The sequence below is a fragment of the Alligator sinensis genome, unplaced genomic scaffold (genome assembly GCF_000455745.1).
Source record: "Alligator sinensis unplaced genomic scaffold, ASM45574v1 scaffold419_1, whole genome shotgun sequence".
In the NCBI taxonomy this organism is placed as follows: Eukaryota; Metazoa; Chordata; order Crocodylia; family Alligatoridae; genus Alligator; species Alligator sinensis.
In genome coordinates, this window is record NW_005842360.1 from 663,242 (window position 1) to 683,818 (window position 20,577).

General features: G+C 41.3%; 1 protein-coding gene across 1 annotated transcript in view; it reads right to left on the bottom strand.

Annotated features, from left to right (window-relative positions):
* Positions 1–495: 495 nt before the first annotated feature.
* ZZEF1 (zinc finger ZZ-type and EF-hand domain containing 1) overlaps positions 496–20,577 on the bottom strand; it is a gene marked incomplete at its 5' end in the record, with an annotated part of 88,890 nt that continues 68,808 nt past the window's right edge. Inside the window, 15 exons of the mRNA XM_025210626.1 lie at positions 496–749; positions 1,703–1,774; positions 2,330–2,480; positions 3,982–4,147; positions 6,032–6,130; positions 9,441–9,609; positions 10,677–10,820; positions 12,307–12,666; positions 14,242–14,377; positions 14,963–15,063; positions 15,395–15,580; positions 16,682–16,801; positions 17,370–17,566; positions 19,737–19,869; positions 20,405–20,577. Of these exons, the coding sequence (XP_025066411.1) occupies positions 675–749; positions 1,703–1,774; positions 2,330–2,480; positions 3,982–4,147; positions 6,032–6,130; positions 9,441–9,609; positions 10,677–10,820; positions 12,307–12,666; positions 14,242–14,377; positions 14,963–15,063; positions 15,395–15,580; positions 16,682–16,801; positions 17,370–17,566; positions 19,737–19,869; positions 20,405–20,577 (2,282 nt within the window). The remainder of the gene's footprint in view (positions 750–1,702; positions 1,775–2,329; positions 2,481–3,981; positions 4,148–6,031; positions 6,131–9,440; positions 9,610–10,676; positions 10,821–12,306; positions 12,667–14,241; positions 14,378–14,962; positions 15,064–15,394; positions 15,581–16,681; positions 16,802–17,369; positions 17,567–19,736; positions 19,870–20,404) is intronic.

Consider the following 20,577-nt stretch of genomic DNA (forward strand, 5'->3'; position numbering starts at 1 on the left):
AAATGCATTGGAGACGAGTTAGGATAAGATCAGGTGGTTGACAAAACGAGAACAGTAGAACCGTTCACTTCTCACAAGGGAGCTCTGCCACAGGAATTCTTTAACTGCTGTTTGTACTGAACTTTAGTAATGGATTAGCTTCTGAAGTTTTCTTCCACGAGTAGTGGCTTTCAAAAGCAAAATGAAACATAGCAGGATTCAAGCATGTGCCATTTCTGCAGCCCACTAAGAGTCTGCTTTGCCTATTTCACTTCCAAAGAAAAGTGGATTCTGCTAGTGGCACTAGCTTAAGTTCGGCAAGACTTTTAAAGCTTTTATTTTCCAGTTTCTTGGGAGCAGATGATACCAGCAGAGCCTTCCATTCTCACACTTCAGGTAATCTTTTCTCATTTGCTTCTTCTGAATAAAAAAAAATACTGTTCTGTTTACTCTAACATGCTACAATATGTGCATACGCAACTGCAGGTGACGCATGAGTTACTCCAAAATGTGCTTTTTCTTTGAAGTGCGCTTTTACTTTTACAAATTCTACATCAAAGTGGAAGGAAGAAAGGCTGTATAGTGCTCATACATTGAAGCTTAAGGATCTTTTTCCTGAATGGAGTTAAGATGTTTGTTCCAAGGTTCCTATGGACAAACTATTCTATCCCATGCACTCCGGCCAGGAGCCAGTATTAGACATTCCAGAAACTTGTTGATTTGTTGGGATAGTTAATGGCAAGGCTGATAGCAGCAATGTTTTTCAGGGCCTGGAGGGGAGGAGGAAAAGAAAGTCAAGCATCACAAAGATTATTACCATTGAGTAATTATTACTCTATGTTGCAAAGAGCCACTCTGTGCTGCAAATTGAGCAGAGATGGGAATAGGCTGATCTCTTCCCATCTATCTTCTGGTGAAGTAGTAATTGTCATGCATCTTTGAAGCTATGGGCAGTTAACACAAGGCAACTGCTTCTCCAATTGCTCAGACACCTGAATCTACTAAACATCTGTTTATATGAATGACAAGGCAATTAAAATGGATGAACCTAACAAAACCCACAGTGTTATTCTGTCGCGTTACTTGCAAGACAGGGAAGAAGCAGGCTTCGGTCAGAGGGATGTTTGTGAACAGGTTCAATCTGTAAGAACTCAGCAGAACCACATCATCCAAGAGCTAAGGTGGAAGAAAGATCCAGACAGAGCCTTGCACTAGTACTCACCAAGCTATCTGGGCTAAACAACTTCAAAAGGTGAGTAAATGGGTTTTTTCGTTGCCAATAAGCATGCTAATATGTGATCTAAAAAAATAATGACTTGTCTCAAAAAAACTGATGAAAATTGAAAAGATAGACACAAAACTTTATGGGGAACTTTTCTCTGAATACATAGACATGACAATGCTAAATTATGTGACTTGATTCAGTTTACGTTGGTCATTTCCTTCATTTTGGCTTGACCTGGATCTTGCCTTTCATAACTTGGCACTGCACAGACAATTACATTTATAGGAAAGTTTAAATGGGTGGCAGGATGAGAGAAAGAAAGAACTGAGAGGTGATACCGATCTGTGTACTGGCATTTTATCTTTAGGGGATCTTGAATCAAGTTCATGATAATGAATTTTGGAGTCTTATGGTAATCAATAGTGGCTGTAAAACTACTTCATAAAACCCAGTTAGCAAATCAGAAATGACTCTCTTTCACACCAGGAATTTTAATACCTGTGCTGTGCAGCGGTGAAGGTGATCTTCGGTATTTAAGGCAAGCAAGTAGTCCTGCAGAGATCCAAGTTCCTGCATTCAGAAACAATGTTCCATGAAACTACTTAAGTATGGTATTTTTAACACAGCTGTGGTCCTATTAGCATCTGAATTTCAGTTCCTGTAGTGTCCATAGAGGTAATCAAAATTAGGTTCAAGACTATAGGACTTAAGTACAGTCCTAACTGTATTCAAAGACTATAGATTCTGATTGTGTGTCACCGCATCTATACATGTACGGCTATACTATATAGCATACAGGGTTCAAAACCAGCTCAGCGGAAGCTACAGTAAATGTTCCAAAAGGTTACTGATTTGCGTCTACCCCCATGACTTTGGGGCATGCATCCTTAATTATGCTGGGAAGAACCATGTCTATTTCTCCAGGTTCCATGATTGATAAGGAGGTAGTATGTCTCTGCATAAGGATTTTCACTGAACTCCCTCAGGAAAAGCGCTCACAATCTGTCCAATGCATACAAAGTTCTGATGTACTTTTTCCAAGAAGAAAGCAAGAAACGCAGCATAACACTGCATTCTAAGTGCCTGGGAAGAGAGAGAGGCATACAGGAAAAAAGGACTGCTTACATTAGCTTTATTTTCTGTAATGAAGAAGAGTTCTGTGAGTGCACGATGAAGGGGAAGGAGGATGCCAGGCTTGGTCATGTCATGACACAGGTTATTTTCCATGGTGGTGAAAAGCTGCCAGAGTGGCTTCAACAAGGTGAGGTCACAGTCCCTAAAAAAATAATTTAAATGAAATGGAAGATAACTCATGATTATAAGCTTCTTTCTGAGACAGAACAATGCCTTATCAAAGGAGATAAAACTCAGTGATAACTCCTTGATAGTTAATGCTATGAAGCAGTTAACGAGATATATATTACAACACAGAACTGCATATATTTGGTTACAGAAACATAGCTGACAAACTCCATGCACAAGCTATTCAATATCTTGAATGATTCTAGTCCAAATACAACAAAGCATTTTAAAATGAAGAAACCAGATGCTTCCACAAACTTGAATATCTGAACTGTCTTGCTGAATAAGGATGGATCCTTAGGAATTGTGACCTTTAAAATAAATGAATGCAATACATCTCTAAATGCTTGACCTGCACCAATTAGAACCTTGCAGTACTAAACTAGAATGCAGGGAAGAGAACCTGTTTATGCAGTTACAGCTAATTAGCACTGCTTTGCAAGTGACAGTTTCAGCCTTTTTTTTCACATTTCCATCATCATAGTGCAAGCACCCCTGCACCATACAACCTTACAAATACATAGAACAGGGATCAAAAAAGATCTCCATTTAAGACGGTCTTGACCAGAGCAAGATAGAAAGAAATATGACAAAGATTTGATCTTTTAACAGTTAAGTTTGTTGGCCACAGTCTAAGACATTTTTAAGCATGGAAGTTTAGATGGAAACCCAGCAATATTACCTGGTTGCAAGCAATAGCCTTTTAACAAACTGGCAAATTTTCAGGCTTCTGCCTGGGCTAGAAAGGATTATCTAAAGGGTAGAAGGTTTCACACAAAATTTGTATGTAACTGCAAAAGATTTCAGAACACAAACATGTAGGCTTCTTTTGACCAAGAAAAAGCAGCATGTGGCTAGTACTTTCAGGATTTTACTTGCTCTTAACTGAACTCGGTGTAATTCAGATAAGGGTTGACTTGCTGGCAACTGTTTGCCTCCATTAAAGTAAGTAAAATGTTTACAAATTATTGTAAAATCTCAATATTTTAAAAATAGAAATACCCAACACCAACCACCTTTGCAACCCAGATTCAAGTCTTAACTCACCTGCAGTTCATGAAGTTTCAGTCGTAGACTTTAGCAGCACAAATCACAGAAACCTCCCTCCCTTATGGCAGTGCTGAATCTGACAATATCTTTTCACCACTTTATTCATGGTCTCCTCACCTCAACTAAAAGGAAGACTTACACCTGGTTTCTCCAACGTTTCATAGATTAGTATCTCTAAATAATTAACTATGAATCTGAGAATTGTTCTAGCCAGAGGATTTGCTCTACTTTACGTTTTAAAAAGCCATCTCCAAAGAAGAAACAGCATTCAGAAAATTACTTTTTAAATAGATTTTTCTAATCTTTTCCAATAAAGCTTTTCAGCAAGGCTTGGGGTCATGAAACTCTGCATCCATTACGGTCATGAATTTAGCCAGCATGCCTCTGAGGCATATTTAGTGCACAGCATAGAACAATGGGTTTACCTTTGGTTGCTGCACTGCACTATCTTCAGCAGTAAATGGATAGCCTTCAGACGCTGGTGCCCAGTCTGGCGACATGCTACTCCTACCTGCCATTTCCAGATTTTGGCCAGTGGAAGGTGTGGAACTGCCCTTTCTTCTGATAGCATCTGTTTCAGAATCTCAAAACCTGAAATTGAATATAAATCTCTTATTTCTAGAGGGTTACATTCATCTGAAAAATTATATTATCTCCACATATTTAGAATTGTTGCCATAAGCAAAAATAAAATGTATAAACCAAAACCTGAGCTGGAGAAAGAATGAGCGTTTAGCCCAAACCCAACATTGCAAGTCCTTTTGAAGGCAAGACTTGGAAAGAAAATTAATGGGGGTTGTACAACTAAGTCTTTTACCCCACTTTGAAAATCTCAACCCTATTATTTGCAATCACAGTTTTCTCCAAGTAAGGGCAACAGAGTATCAGCTCTAATTAATATGATATATAGTAAGCCTAAACTGACTTCAGAATATTCATAGCCTATAACTTAAAAGAGCCCCCCGAGATACTGTTGTCAGGGTAAGGACACAGCAAATCACTCAAACCTCGAACTGAACAAAGTCTTAGCATTATACCATCTTGAAGGGGGAAAAAGTGCATGCTAAGTACAACACCCACACACACTTGAGTTGTGTATGGCAAGTGTGAGTGTGTGTGCATGCATAAGATGGCCCCTGTTGTTCTGGAAAGCTGGGGCCCTATATCTGGACAAAATATGTAAATCCTCTGGCCTGATTGGCCAGGGAGAACAACGACTTTCCAGGCAGATCGGTTAAGAGAAAGAGTGGAGTGAGGCACTCCCTGACTGGGCAAGGCCAGGCTGGTTTGGAGAGGACGAGAAGCTGCTAGGGGCTGCTGAAGAGTGAAGTCTCCTCCAAGGGAGAAGGAATTTGCAAATACCAAAATGGGAAACTCGGGTAGAGGAGAAAGAGAGGGAGAATTGCCCCATTTTCTGGGAACTCTTATCTCCTCCTTTTCTTCCCCCTTTTCTGAGGTTTTAAGGGGTTAATACCAGGGAGGAGGATATCAGTTCCTTGGGTTGGCTATCTAGGAATTTGGTCTGGCAGTTTTAAACAGGGTTGAAGCCTGAAAGTTTCTAATTCTGCCAGCTTTGGGATGGGCTTGAGGTTTGCAACTTTCTGCTCCCAGTGGAGCAGTGTGACACAAACCACCTGCAGCCCAGGCCTTGAGGGTAGGCCTGGCTTTTCCCCTTTGTTTCTTGTGATGGATCTTTGCTCCAGTCAAGCTGTGTGGCTGGGTCAGCTGTAGCCAGTAATCAACCTGGCTCCCTTTTGAGTTTGTCCTGCAGTTTTCATTTCAGCAGGCCATACAATCCAGCCTAGAAGTTTTGGGGGACATGCATGCTGGCTGGAGCTGCAGTTACCCCCCGCCCCGCAAGCCTTTCCATGGGAGCAAAGATCGGCACTACCACTTCCCCAGGAGCAACGGAGTCCCTTGCAATGCAGAAGGTCCCACACTCTTGAGCAGCTCCCTGCAGCGTAGTGAACCCAAGGAGCAGCTCATAGGACTCTGGTGTGTCGTCCCCCACCCCCAGCCCATTGCTGAAAGGCAGGTATAGGGGTGCAGGCCCCCAGAACTACCCACTGGGGAGCCCCAAGTCCCAGACTGCCTGGGTACAGGGGCAGCTTCCCCCAAAAGGGTGCCACCTATAGACTTTGTTTTGTAGTTAATAGTGTTTTAAAATTATATTTAGTGTTTTCTTTTGTTTTTTATTTTCTTTAATAAACTAAACTTGGGGTTTGTGTTTATACTGCTTGCGAGGAGGGGGTTTTGTTTATATGGGACACCCCAGCAAATTTAATGTTCACAGATTTCTGGGTGGAGGCTCGAGCCACTGGTATAACTTATGGGGTACCCCAAAATCTGAACCCAGCCCTTCTTGCTGCCAACCGGTGCCTAGCAGAAGGGTTACGTAAGTCAAATAAAATATTTCTGGAAGTGCTGAAAGAATTATTTTGATGCGTCTCTTCAATTATTCTGAATAGTGCTTACCTGTCTGAAACCTTCCAAGGTGACCAGCTGTCACTGTAAACTTGTAACCCCATTCAGTGTTACTCATGTCAGAGGTAAACCGGTAATAGAGTGTATCTCCTGCACCACAGAGAGGGGAACACACACATATATACATTAATGAGAAGAATAACTCGAAAAGAAACAATAATTAGGGCCTGGTTTAAACTGCAGGCCCAGCTTGCTAATATTGTGGCCTGATCAAGGCAAAGGCTGTCATTTTTATGCCCATATCATGCCCCCCCAACTGCCTGAGGGGGAAGGTTTAGTGCCAAGCTAAATTGCAGCAGTGGAGGCCTTGCTCCTAAGGCCTCTGATCACTGCTAAAAAGCCCATGCCCGCTCCCCCCTTCCCCCTCCACCTCACTGGAAGCAACAGGAACAGCAGGAAAGCCTAGCAGCCCAGGGGGAGGGGAAGGGGCTGTTTGCTCCTCTGGGCAGAAAAACTGGGACACCTGCGGGCTGCCTTGGCAGACAACCCTGGAACCAGGTAGGGGAGGGGCTGTTTGTTCTTCTTCACGCATGTTCTCTCCCCCTGCCCACAACTCCTGGCACCCCAGTTTTCTACCCTGGAGGAGCAAACAGCCCCTCGCCATCCTAGTGCCAAGGCCACCTGCCAAGGCAGCCCCCAGGCACCCCCCATGACTGCACCCCAGTTTTCCCACCTGTAACAGCAAACAGCTCTTCCCCTACCCAACCCCAAGCACTCTCCTCCCCTGTCCCTTTTACAACTTTCCCCTCTCCCCTTTTTCCAGCTTGCAGCAGCCATCTTATTGCAACAAAATACCTTGATATAGCCACTTGCTGGGGAACTCCTCAGCAAGCAGCCATATCATGGCATTTCGTTGTAAAATTGAATTTTTTATGAAAAAAAAAAAAAAAATCACTTAATTTCACGATTTCACGGGAAATGCAAAATTGTAATTTAAACCAAGCCCTAGCTATAACAGAATGCAACAAAAGAGTTTAACATCAAAATAATCTGATCCTAGATATTCTCTGCTTCCAAGAGAAACCTACTTTTACTCATCTGATAATTCCAAAATGCATAAAACATAAGACAAATGGGGAACTGATTCAGAATGCAGAACAGCTGCCACTAGTGTATAAATATACTCAAACAGAATAATGCTTTCTATATTTTTGTTTCAGTTGCCTAGGACAAGTGGTGCTTATTAAGGAAACTATGCAACACATTAGTGAATCTCTTCTTTCTGACTGTACTTCAGATCAATTCATGATTTATGAGCTAAGAACTCCTACATGAGTAGCAAGATTTACAGTGCATTTAAGAATAAAAATTAGTAAGTTACTAATATGGAAAGCCCTGCTTTTAACTTGTCAGGGAAGCAGTGCTGAATTGCAGACTCACTCCAGCTAGTAAAGCCATTAAACTTAGTTGGACCTAACCACTGGCAGTTGGTGACCAATAAACACTCCAAATTTAAGAAGAAGTAAAGTGTTTGACCACAAAGTCATCCAATCCCATATATATTTGCATCCAAAACAAGGTTCTCCGCCACATTTAACATGGGGGGAAAAAAGCCCCTTGTCTTGGATTTGAGTACAAGGAGGCAGGAGGGCAGTCAACTGCATTAGCTCCGACTATGGCCCCAACACAGGGCCAGGGTCAGAATTGGAGCTGCAGTCGCCACCCATCCCTCCCCTTCTCTCCCTCCCACTGCCTCTGCTCCACTCCATCCCCTGCTCCTTTTCCTCCTCCTCCAGCCCAGGTCACGGAGCATGTACTTGTTCCTTCCCCAGACTGGCCTGGTAGCTATAGTAGTGGTGGCAGCAGCTCCAGTCTGGGCTCCAGCTCCAGGGCCAGGACAGAGCTGTTGTTGCAGTGGCAGCAGTTAAGTGGCAGGCTGAGGCTGGAACAACCGTGCGCTCTGTACCCCAGGCTGGAATTGTACCGGAGCTGGGCTGGAGTTGGAAGGTATGTGGTGGCAAGGGCAATGAGGCACAAGGGGGGCAGGCAGAGGAGAAAGCACCAGGGAATGCAGCCATGGGGAAGGGAAAAAGGGCATGAGAGGCAAGTGCCAGGGGGCAAATGGTGGGGCAGAAAAGTATATATGTTTGGGGGAGGAGGGGGGTGGGAGGGGGAAACAGGACACAGGAGATGGCAGCATGAAAGGCAAGTGGTAAAGGGAACAGGTAGCAGAGGACAAGGTGTGGGGGAACAAAGGACAGGGGTCAGGTCCCTTGACTCCCCCACCACCAGCCCTCCCTACCACCTTTTTCATTACCTGCCCCCTTGCCACTGCTTTATTTGCCACAACCAGAGGGCCCGGGGGGGGGGGGGGGGGGCAGCGGCAGAGGCATTGAATTTAAGACCATCCTCCAATAATTAGATTATTTACATGGAAAATTATAACAAATTTATACAATTTTTCATATATAGAATCTAATTATTGAAGGGTCACTTTAAATTCAGAATAGTCTTGGACTTGGGAAAAACCAGTATGTCCTTGCTATAGCTGCATCTGAGCTATGACTTAAGGAGGAGGACAAAGTTGGTATTAATCTGTAATGCCAAATAATAAGAAAAAAATACCTTCATCTAGCTGGCTGTTTATAGCTAGAGCTGGTTGAAGCTTTAAATACTTGTTCTGTGGGAAATTCTGGTGGGTTAAAAAAAAAAAAAAAAAATCGCTCTTGTTCTAAATCAGAATTTTAAAAGCTTCCCCGGGGAATAGAAGGGAAAAATTTGATTTTTTTTTTTCCTACATGGGGAAAAAGATGAATTATTTCAGTTGAATTTTCTGAAGCGAAACAGAACTTGCCTGACACTGCTGGCATTTTCTACTGTCCAAAACGTATGCTAGGAAGATTATGCGAGAACCTACAGTATGTGCCCAAAAGCTCCTGCATATGTACTCTTAATTCTTTTGGTTATGTTCAAAAGCAACAATTGAGAACAAAATGACAATCTCCTACTGCTCACTTTGAGCCCTGATGAAGGCCAATTGTGAATCAGACTAGCATGGTCTTTTCAAATAAGTACTCTGTGCTTCCTCAGGAAGGCAAGGTAAACTATTTGATTCTCTGCAGAGAAGGGGACAAGCAGCAGTGAATGTCCCTGCAGAACTAAGAGCTGCTGGGGGAAGAAAATCAAGGTCAAAATTGGTTTCCAGTAGCTAGTGTCTGTTTAGACTGAGGAAGGCAAAGATGGAATGTGTCAAATGTTCAATTACAGGAGAAGCTTGTTTCTATTAAGTGAATGGGAAAAGATCAAATACGTTTAGACAAACAGTGGCTGGAAGAAGAGGAGTCCCTCATACATGCCAAGAACATCAGGTAAATAAATGACATTTTCAAGAGGTTTCATTCAACAGAGTTATCATTTTTCTATGGTTGCCTGTACCTACGAACACTGAATATTTATTTACCTGGAAGCTCAAAATCAGTCCATTTCTGTGGAGACCCACTGAAACTGTGCCTATCCTGTTGAAAGTCACTGCTGCTTGACATGAGTAATTCATCACAGCCTTCTTCTGTGTTACACTGAGAATCAAATTTGACTGAGAGGTAGATGGCACCAGGGACGTGAACTTTATCCTGTGAAAGCCAAAGAGATCAGCTCTGTATCATTATGCTGTATCAAACAAACACTCAAAATACAGCTTACAAGGGGGCAAGATATAATAAATATTGCAATATTTCCATGAATAAGAAGGAAATAACTTGTAAGTATGGTCACAGGCAAATTCAGTAAATTCAAAGCAGTTCCTACCGTGCTAATTACATGTAAGGGTTTGCAGAACTATTTAAAGATTTTATTTCAAGATAGTAAGCACCGTGCCATTATAGTCCTGAACACTGATGCACTAATCCAGAAGTCCAGTTGCCAAAATACTGATCCCTAGGCAGACCCTGAAGGATCGTTTATATGAATTTAAAGAACATACATGAGTTCCTAATCTGTACTGAAGAGATGTGAAAACTCTCACAGTTGCCATGAGAATTTCTGAGACCAAGGGACGCTAACCTTCTTGTATCCACATGCCCCAGGGTCCTATAAAATTCCCTCAATTCTGCCCAACTTGGGACATGTAGAAAGAGTCATTCCTGGTTTTGCTGAGTGCTCATCTCTCTTTCACTGTACTAGAAACGCTCTTGCTGTAAGTCAGGCAGGGAAGGGGGATCATTAAGTGTGCATGTAGGGAGAAGGTAGCCCACAAATAAATATATAGAGAAAAAAAGTTATACTTTTTCCTAAAGTTTTCTGCTGATGCCTCAAGATGAAACAGGCCCTTGTTGGAAAGATTTTCATTTTTCTCATCAAGGTCCCAGAAAGATACAGTAATGCACTTAAGAACATGACTGGCAGTAGTGCCATTGAAGATGATGGCCTACTCACATGCTTAAAATGTGAAGACACTTAAGTGCCAAAATGAATGCATCTCTGTAGGGATACAAGGTTAATGATCAGGAACACCCCTTTTCCTAAAAGGTGGGAATGAGTGGGATTTTCTAGAAGTACTTTGGGTTTCAGTTTCCTAAGACACAAAAGGGCTGCAGTTATGCAAAGTCAGTGGAGTTTATATTTCTGACTTATCTAGATGCTTCTGAACAATCATACTAGATGTTTTCAATTCAGGCAGTATAGCTGCACTAATACTTACCTCAAAATTTGTGTTGTTGGTGTAAGGATGTTCGGATTCTCGTGTTTGGACTGCCATGCCAGGTTCTTCCATGAACTGACAGGCTGTCAGTGCCATTGTTCCCAACATGCTGTCATTGCATCTGTGCAGCACTTTCTGCAGGATCTGAAGAGATACAACATATCATGCAAGCTCAATTGGCTAACAGAAGAGCACCTGCAGACAGATCTGACAAGCACTGACAATTTTTTAAAAACAAAATGTCACCTCAGGAAAGAGAGAGCTACACTACTGTTATAGGAAACAGGAGACGCTCACAAATGGAATTTCCAAGTGGCCTTATTATGCAAATGCACTGTCTCCTGTAAATACGGAAGATTTCACCAAGCCCTCTGACGGCGTTGCAGAACCTGTGCATTACCAGAATGAGATTCTAGCATACCAAGACAGCTTTTGAAAGACTGGAAGTTATCAGTTTTATCTTTCTTGTTTCTTTCAGCAAGGACATTAACATAAAGAGTAATGTCACAAGAGATTCATATGGCCACATAAAACCTTAAACAAACAAGAAATGTAATTTTAATCTAGGCATTCTAGCCTTCTATATATCTCCAGAAATTTTCAATTAAAAAAAAAAAAAAAAATCAAGTAATTTAAATTTCAAATTACTAGGGGTGCAACAATACCAATAGCCAATTTTTAAGGAGGCATATCAGCTGATACCGATTTGATTTCTGATACAGCTAAGTCCAGCTGGTAAGTCTGTTGTGGTGAAGGGGGAGGGGGAGGGAAGGGATGTGGGGGACCAGATCAACATCCCCCGCAGTAAGGGAGAGTGTGGGGCTGGGGCAGGGAAGGTGTGGGATGGAGCCACGGCTCATCCAGGGGAAGGGGGGCTCCTACTGCCACGCGCTGCTTGTCTGGCAGTTCCCATTGCTGCTCCCGCTGCTTGCCCGGGAGGGCACAGGTGGGGTGCATGTGCCCCCAGATCTGTGTGGGGTGGGGCAGGGTGAGCTGCAGTTGTGGGCTGGGGCCAGGGGCTGCACTGTGCTTGGGCTAGGCAGCAGTGGCAGCGCTGGGAGGGGACTATGGCAAAATTTGGGGTAGCTGCAGCCCACTCCCCAACCCCGCCATAATTCCCCTCCCAGCACTGCTGCTGCCTGCCCTGAGTGCAGCGCAGCATGGCCCCCAGCCCGCAGCTGCAGCCTGCCCTGCCCCGTCCCATGCAGATCTGGAGGCTAATTCAAAGCCTCACTAAATTAAGTGTGGTACGGATGAACAGCTAGCCATTACTCGAGCTACACCTTCCAGGCCCATTTTTGTCTATAAAATAACAAGCACAAAATGTTTAAGATGTGAATTGAAATGGACTGGAAGCCAACATGCATAGTGGGCCACTTACCCCAGCCTAATCCTGCCACTCAAGGGAGTATTTTTTCCAGTGTTCTGTTAACTTGGAAAACTATCAATAAATTCAGCTTTTGGCTGAAGATGAAGTTTTTTCATTTGGAAGGAATACACAATGTAATATTTGAGTCTTTGGTTTATTATAATTATTTTAAAGAACTGACCACCTCTGGCAGTTTGCCAACCAGGTAGAGGTTCAAGTATATGCAGGACTTACTCAGACATGTAACTGGAGCCCTCTTACCTTCTCCCATAGCTGTTTCTCCTCCAGTTGCATAAGCATGTCCAAAATGTAAGTCATGTGTGCTGGGCCACTGAGATCCAGGGTTTCTTCATTTATAGCCACATCATCTGGCCATTCAGCCAACAATGAGGCTAATACATGCCTGGCATAAAGTACAGCAGTAGCTTCATTCACCCGATACAGGTAATCCCTCACAGCTTTTTTGCTTCTAGAATCCAGCTCTTTGTGCAAGAGTATCGAACTTTTGGTGCGGCGCTGTTTTGCATAACTAAGCTGGAGGTCACTCTCTGTGTTGGTTATCAGCTTCTGTGTGATGGGGTTGGTTTCTTCAGTTGCTTTATCACAGAGCACAGGCTGCGACTGCAAGAGACACCAGGTTTGAGAAATCTGCAGAAGAATTTACATCTTCATGTTTAGAAACTGATGACTAGCAAGTCTGAACTCATCACTTACAGAATCACCAAAAACTACAGGCTTGTCTTTCACAAAGAATACAAATGGGCCTGCTTTTGGACAATTACCTCCTCAAAGCTGCTCATTAGTGCCAGTGGATATCGTCATATGGTACAAGCTGCTATTACATGCAGGTAGGAACCAAATTATTCTAATTCTGAGGCTTACCTTAAGTCAAACTGCACAGGTGAAGTAACAGATATGACACTGTTCCACAGCCTATTTGAAGCTTTCTTGCTAATAACTTTTAAGCACCAATAAGCAGTCACTGAAAAAAGTGCCAAGAAGCAAGTAGCTTTATTCTCTTTGTGACCCTTTAGTGAAGATCTGACTAGTGTTTCAGTACCACTGTGTTCCATGATCCCTTCTTGTCTAGCAGGGAACTCCAACTCCCAATACCAAGCCCTGCCCTCTAGCTTTTTTGTTTTTAGTTAAAACAAAATGTTATTTCAGAAATACCATAAATGCATCAAATATGGAAAAATGCAAAGATAAAACCTAACTGGAAGGGTAAATTTACTGTTGGAGCAAATGACCAATCATCTGGAATCTAAATAATGAAGGCTTTAAAAAAAAAAGGGGGGGGGGGTCTAGCTCCACCACAAGCTATTGACCTAGAGGCAGGAATTTCCAGATAGAATTCTATTACTTCCAACCTGTATGACATCAGACTCGGGGAAACTAGCAGTCCCTTCTGGCCTTAAAAATCCACTACTCTCTGCCTTCCTTTTGGGGTAAGTTTATCAAATGAGTGTATCTATCATTACCATGACAGTTTAATGCACATCTTCACTTGGCAATACTTATTCATCCATTTGTAAAAGCTAAAGCAGAGTAACTGGTAGGTATCAAATAAACTACTTATTTTTAAACAAGTATTTGAAATACACAGTCCCTTACATGTGAAGGTAAATGATACCCAGCACTTTGAGGACCTCTCTACTGAGTTCAGCTGCTCACTGACACTTACTACATAGTTGGGGGTTCACTGAGTATCTCATCTTTTGCTGTTAGTCATGCCCTCCATCTTGACAAGACAAATATGTCTTTTCTTTGTTCTATTATGGTTCTAACATAGTAATATTAAACAATCATAAAATCATAGAAAGTTAGGGCTGGAGGGGACCTCAGGAGGTCATCTAGTCCAACCCCGTGTTCAAAGCAGGACCATCCCCAACTACACCATCCCAGCCAAACAATTAAACACACTTTTTGTGATACATTAGGTAAGACTCGCCTGTGTGAGAGGGCATTTAAAGCATGCCCGTCCAACTACCACTCATTTTCCTTGTATAAAATATAGTTCTTTTAAAACTTTCCAAGACAGACTGAAGAGAAGAAAGCTCCCATCTTGCTGATAGCTTGCCTATTCACTTCAATATTAAGAAGTAGATTAAAACTTTAAATTTGGACCTCTGAATTATTTGAATCATTAAGTTCTGAGATTTCAAGCTCCCACATTTTTAATGACGAAATACACACCAAGCATGGCAAGATGATCATATCCGTATCTACTGCTTTTGAACTCTGCTCTTCCAACCTCAAACGTTTGCTGGGCTGCCATTTCTGGGCCAGTGTTCGGATCCTCTCATCTGTTGTGATTACATTCCCATCAAACCTTGGCAAAAATTTCAAATGGGTTTAGTCAATTAACATAAATTTAAAATTTGCATTTAAAGTCCACCCTGATTTGTGTCTAACCAAAGCACTGCCTTATGCTTTTGTCAGATTTGGTCAACTAGCCTTCCTGCTTTAGCAAACCAGAAAAGCTACCTTGCAAATTGTCAAACATATTCTTCATGTCTTGCAACTCTTATTTGTAAGAAGCAGATGGCAACAAAAGCTGTTTCAATTGCTGGAAGTCTATGCCCGTCATTCTTCCTCAGTTGGGATGACATTTTAGAGAAATACTGCTATCTCAATCTCTCCATCCATAAATTATGTCCTCTACTGGGACATACTGAGAATGGCGAGTAATGATATCCAAAGGAACATCCAACATACTTAAAAAATGCTGGCTTATATCTTCGCAGCTATAGCTATAAGTTTAGTAGAGGTCCAGTTTCCAATCACCACTTTATGAAGCAGGAAACAGCTTCATATTCTTTTCTCCTCGTAGCAGTTTTTGTTACCACCCTTTCAAAACGAGTAAAAGTTACCTCCTTGATCACTGTTTTTCTGTTCAACTTGGCAGCTCACTTACCTCCTTTGAACTTCTAGGAAGAAAGAATCTGTTCTTTTCATCTGCAGCTCATACATGGCTCGAAGAATATGCAAAGGTGCATTGAGTGCATCGTGTGTCATCTGAAATAAAGTTGACAGCAGGTGAGGAGAGGAAAAATGGATACTGATTTTTATTGGGGCAATATGCATGCGTATTTCCCTGTTCAGCCTATGAATAAAGGACTGATGAATTCTAAACTCTCTATAGCAATATGGATAATTAGTCATTATTAAAAAGTTTACTAAATGTTTTGTATTGTGGCCTTAACAAGAAAGTATGTCTAATCTAGACAGAAATACATACATCAGGTATGAAAACTAAAGGTAAATGTTGTATTAAAGAAATATTTATGCAATTAAACTAAGCCACGATAGCTTGGCAAAACAGAGAAATAGGTAGGCTGAAAAGTACCAAGAAGCATATTTTTGTTGCTTCATCCAAGCCTTCTAGAGGATCGAGTTTGTTCTGTTCCAAATCAGTGGGACCAAAGGACTGATCGACATCCTGATCTTGGTCTCTTTCTTCCAGCTCTGTGTCTTCACGTTCAACCAGGGAACTGATCTCCTTCTTTGAGGAATACAGCATTATTGACAAAATCTGCACAGAAAAAAAAGGCAACATATGGTACCACAGTTGCAGATATTATTGTATGTGCAATCAGCACTGACCAGCACACTTGATCCAAGTTTATTAACACGTGCTTTTCTTAAGAGAAACAGAACCTAAAAAACAGCATTTCCTATTCCACAAATGCTCTACACCTTCCCAGTTTCTTTGAGGTCATCTTAAATAATTAACCATAAAGTTAAAATATGAGAAAAATAAATTAGGTCTTTAACTGTTTGAGCACATAAGTTTCCAACATTTTAGGACAGGAACCCAGTATGTTCAGCTGTAATTATTCATCAGGAAAATAGTATTTGCTGCTACTATTATTATTATTATTATTATTATTCACTGCTCCCTTTTAAATAAAACAGATCTTTGGTTCCACAATACAGTAATGCCAACTAAACTTATAAATGGGCAGAACGACAGCATAACATTTCCTTGGCCTTGCCTTTTTTTGTATGTTTGTTTGTTTGTTTGTAATCAGCCACAAGCATCAATAGCTACACACTAATGCAGAAAACTCCATGCCCTTGTCTATTACGAGACAGAAATGCTCACTACGGACTCAGCCATGTAGCTCTCCCTATAATTAACAGATTCAAAAGAATGTGTCTAAATGTACATGGATCTTCTGCAGTTACTGTAATAATTCATGTGCATCTACTTAATTGCTGTTATAGCACCAGCATATCATGGGTTTCTTGCAGATCTTCTGGTATGTTCTTTAAAACTGAACGCAAGGATTTTTCAAAGGACCTAATGAAATTACCCAAATCACACTGAAAAAAGTCAACTGGGAGATGGTTATCTAGATACCTCAAACTGTTTCAGAAGTTCCAGTTTAAATAAAATCAACTCAACACTAGCCTTACTTAAAACAAATTTTCTATCTTATGCAGGACACAGTTATGAATGACAGACATGCAAATGCAGACACAGAAATATAGCAAGTGGGGTATTGTAACAGTTATAGTTAATTAAGAATGAATCAGAGGTTTTAAACAAATATAGCAACATCGCAATGTTTTGAACTTTTATGCCAGTGATAAGACTGACCTTTTTACAATGTATCATTCATTCTCTTACCTCCAGGTCTCTGAGAAGCCATGTCTTACTGAAGCCAGTTCCTTTGCTGCATTTTTTAACCAGCAGTTTAAGTAAACCAGACTGGAGAAAGGCAGCTTGGATCTCTTTAAAGCCGTGAGCCTGCCAAAGATACAAAATGACTAAGAGCCGTCTGATAGGTCTGCACATAAGGATCAAAGTGAAATTCCTACCCAAAACCATTCTAAGGATTTTTTTTCCTTTACAATTCCTCCTGTTGAATACCTTAGAAATTTGCAACAGGATATACACTAATACTTCTAAATGAGTTTGCTCTCGAGTAGAAATGTACCCTACAAAGTGAACTCAAATGCATAAAATACTTTCCTACAATTTCTCCTCCAAGACCTTTAGAATTTACATGCTCCCACCACCTTTCCCCGAATCTAAAAAAATATATATATATCTATCCCAGTGTGCAACTACCTCACAATCATCCTTAGCACAGAGGAAAATAAAAAATTGCACATTAATAATGCCTACTCTTGATCAACACTATCAGCCTCACTGCAACCATGCCTGACATGTGGCCCTAGATATTATTAGTTATATTCTGATAATGCCTAGCAATTCGAAATTAGAAATCAAGTCTCTTGTACAAGGTGCTCTACAAGAGACAAACAGTCCCTGACCCAGAGAGCCCCTATTATAGGTCAGACACAACAGTTACCTTAAGTGTTCTGTACAATCCCTTAAGAGCAAGAGACAAGACCCAGGTTGCTTCTACTGCCTCTCCATAACTGCTGTCCATGCTGGTCTGCATAAGGTGACTCGTTATAAAGACAAAGTGCTGGAGATACTGTCTCAGCTGGGTTTGGGTTTCACTGCTTTCCTGTCCACATTTCTGAACCAACTGGTAGTCTTTTACTAGAAGAAAAGTAGACAGATATGTTGAAACTCATCCCTAGACTCATTTAAAAATAGCAATACATCCCCTCTTAGCACTAAGCATCAGGCTAAAAGAGGTTATACTTTTAGAATACACAACTATGCGTATGGGTTAATCTGTGACCAGCTTCCTTTCAGGTTGAATTCCAAGCTGAGGGCATAAGCTTTTCTAATAGCTAGACATTTTCTTGGTTTTACCAGCAGTATTAAGAAATATTTTCTGATTCCTTTCAGAGCAAAGTGAACAAAAAAGGAAATTTCAGAAGTAAGGTATGGAAAGAACTACCTAGTTTGCACTTTTTCCTGAAAATATCCACAACTACAGTTAAAAACTGCATAAGCTTGTTTAGCACTTAACAATGACTTAATGGGCATGGAAGGTACTTTTAGAATACTCAAAAGGCAATACAGGGACATGAGGGGAGAAAATTAATGATCCATAGTTGACTCAAAGAAATAAGTGATGCAGCCCTCTTTTCACTGTTCCTTTTAATCCTCAATCCAATTTTGACACGTCAGTCAGTAAATGAAAGGAGAGGCAATGATCAAAACAAAGCATTTTAACTTGTTGATCCTTTCCTTCCACCTTCTTCAAAATGCTACAGTGTTACGATCACACGACCACTGTTGTTTTATTAGTCTCAAAATCCTGGTGTATTTCTGCAGTCAATACACATCAGATGCCATGACTCTAAAGATCAGACTTGAAGGACCTATTCACTGCATATTTTATATTTAGTTTGACCTTGACAATATTTTTTTTACAAGTTGAAATAAGAAGAAAAATAAACTTACTACTTTGTTATAGTAAAAATGATATTAAGAGTAGTCGATGCGAAACATTATCGAATAACTAACTCCACTTTGAGGACCTGCTCCAAATGCATCATTCTGAGAGGTGTCACAGACTACAGCCGTGTTCAGATGTGCATGGACGTTTGGTTCCTCGGGCACAACTGCCAGCGGTGCACCTTGTGCCGCTGCTAGATGTCCCTGGAGAACACCTGTGTCACACGCACTCTGGCGCATAGCAAATTACCCCAGATGGAGTAGAGGAGGTTGGGGCCAGCACTGGGCTGGCTCCAGCAGCCTTACCTGGGGTCCTCCTGGGGCTGCAGCAGTGGCGATCCTGCCGCATGGAGCTTGGCTGGCAATGGAGCATGGCTCCAGCTGGCCAGGCTCTGGGTTCGGGTGGCGCACACTGCTGCTGCGTGCGCTACTCCACCTTTTTTCCCCATAGGTTTTTTTGACCCCTAGATATCCTTGCAGCACAGAGAACAACAGACTGTGCAGTGTGTGCTGCCACAGACATATTTGCGGTGCCAAATACTGCATGGCCACGCTTGTTTGGACATGGCCTATACATCTTCCCTGAAGTACAGATTGGTGCATCAGATGTACAACAGTTCTTTTTTGAAAATCATGAGACGGCATGGTACAAAACTTATTGCCTACCCTTATTTCATATCTTTTGGGGTAGAAGATTTAAGAGATTTTGTAAAATATTTGATGTTAAAAAAGTTCTGAAAAAAAAGTACTTTACAGGGTGACAAGCTGCTCACAACCAACACAACCCCGTATAAAGACAACTAACGTAACAGGGCTTTTTATGTTTTCAGTTTCCATCTGCCAATGAATGGCCATGTCATATTGTCAAAACAGGTAAGATGTCGGGAAGTTTGAGGATTCATTTTGGGACAGCAGAGTAGACTACAAAGCATGTGTTTAATGTCTGAATGTTCTTGTGGATGGCAACACTAAGTATGTACACTACAGTATGTACACTACAGCTGAGCTGCAATCATTTTAAAACCCAAGTAGCTGATACCAATAAAAGATGAAGTGACAACAGTGAACCAGAGGTCTCTGCATTAATGAAGTAACATGAAATGTCATATTCTGTACACATTCCTAAAACAAGTCATATGTAAGTGTCTGAAAAAAAAACAAGGATGTCCCTGATCTCCACTGCAAAAGCCTCTAAAATTGTACCCGATTTCTGCCCATAAATCAGATCTTTTTTGCAATGAATTCAGCCCATAAGAGATTATATAAACTGATCTAGTCAAGCATTGGGTTTTGGATATCCATTAAGACAGTATAAAGAAAAATCATGTCATTCTTAGATTTAAAAAAAATTATATCGAACCTGTTTTCCTCTTTCGGGTTTTGATGTCTACAACAACTGCCCTGTTTTTCTCCGTGAAGTGTTTCAGGATTATTACATTATGAGGCTCATTGGCATTATCCATGTACACAGAACGAGTTCCCATACACAGCACCTGCAGTAGCAGAAAAAGGGTTTCATTTACTATTCAGACTATTCCTGTAAAATACTTCCCTGCCAGTTATCTTGCATACTTTGTTGCATTTTGGTTATAATTGATATCACACTTATTTAAACTATCAAGAATTTGCTGGCACCTAGAGATACATAGTGGATTTATGTAATAAAATACCTCAGGGGCATATTAACAATCTAACAGTATTTAGGTAACAGTCATCACGATGAAGAACACAAAGGTTTGTTTCAGGCTGTTACAAAAGCCCTTTCTGGATGCTGAAATGTCATGCTACTCTAGATTTCAGGTTGCTGGTTACGTGTTGTCCACAAAGAAACATAACATGGCAATGCCAGAGTTCTTATTTTGTTTTGCACTAAAGAAAGAGGAAGGATGAAGCCTCAGACTTACTTGATTTTGAAGGCTTTGTCAATTTGATGCATAAAAGTAAATTTGTTGCTGTTCAGTGGTACAATCTTATCTTTCTAACAGCTCAAATTATCATTTTTCATCAGACTCTCAATAACGCACTCACCTCTGGAAACCCAACCAGTACCAATAAGGTAAAGATATTGGTGTGTTTTAGCTGAAAGGGCAGCTGCTTAATGCAATGATCTGTGAAAGCAGCGATAACACTATGCCACTGTGCAGAGGAGTTCAGTGCCCGAAGAATATCTGCCATGGAGCTTGCCCAGTCCAGACCTACAC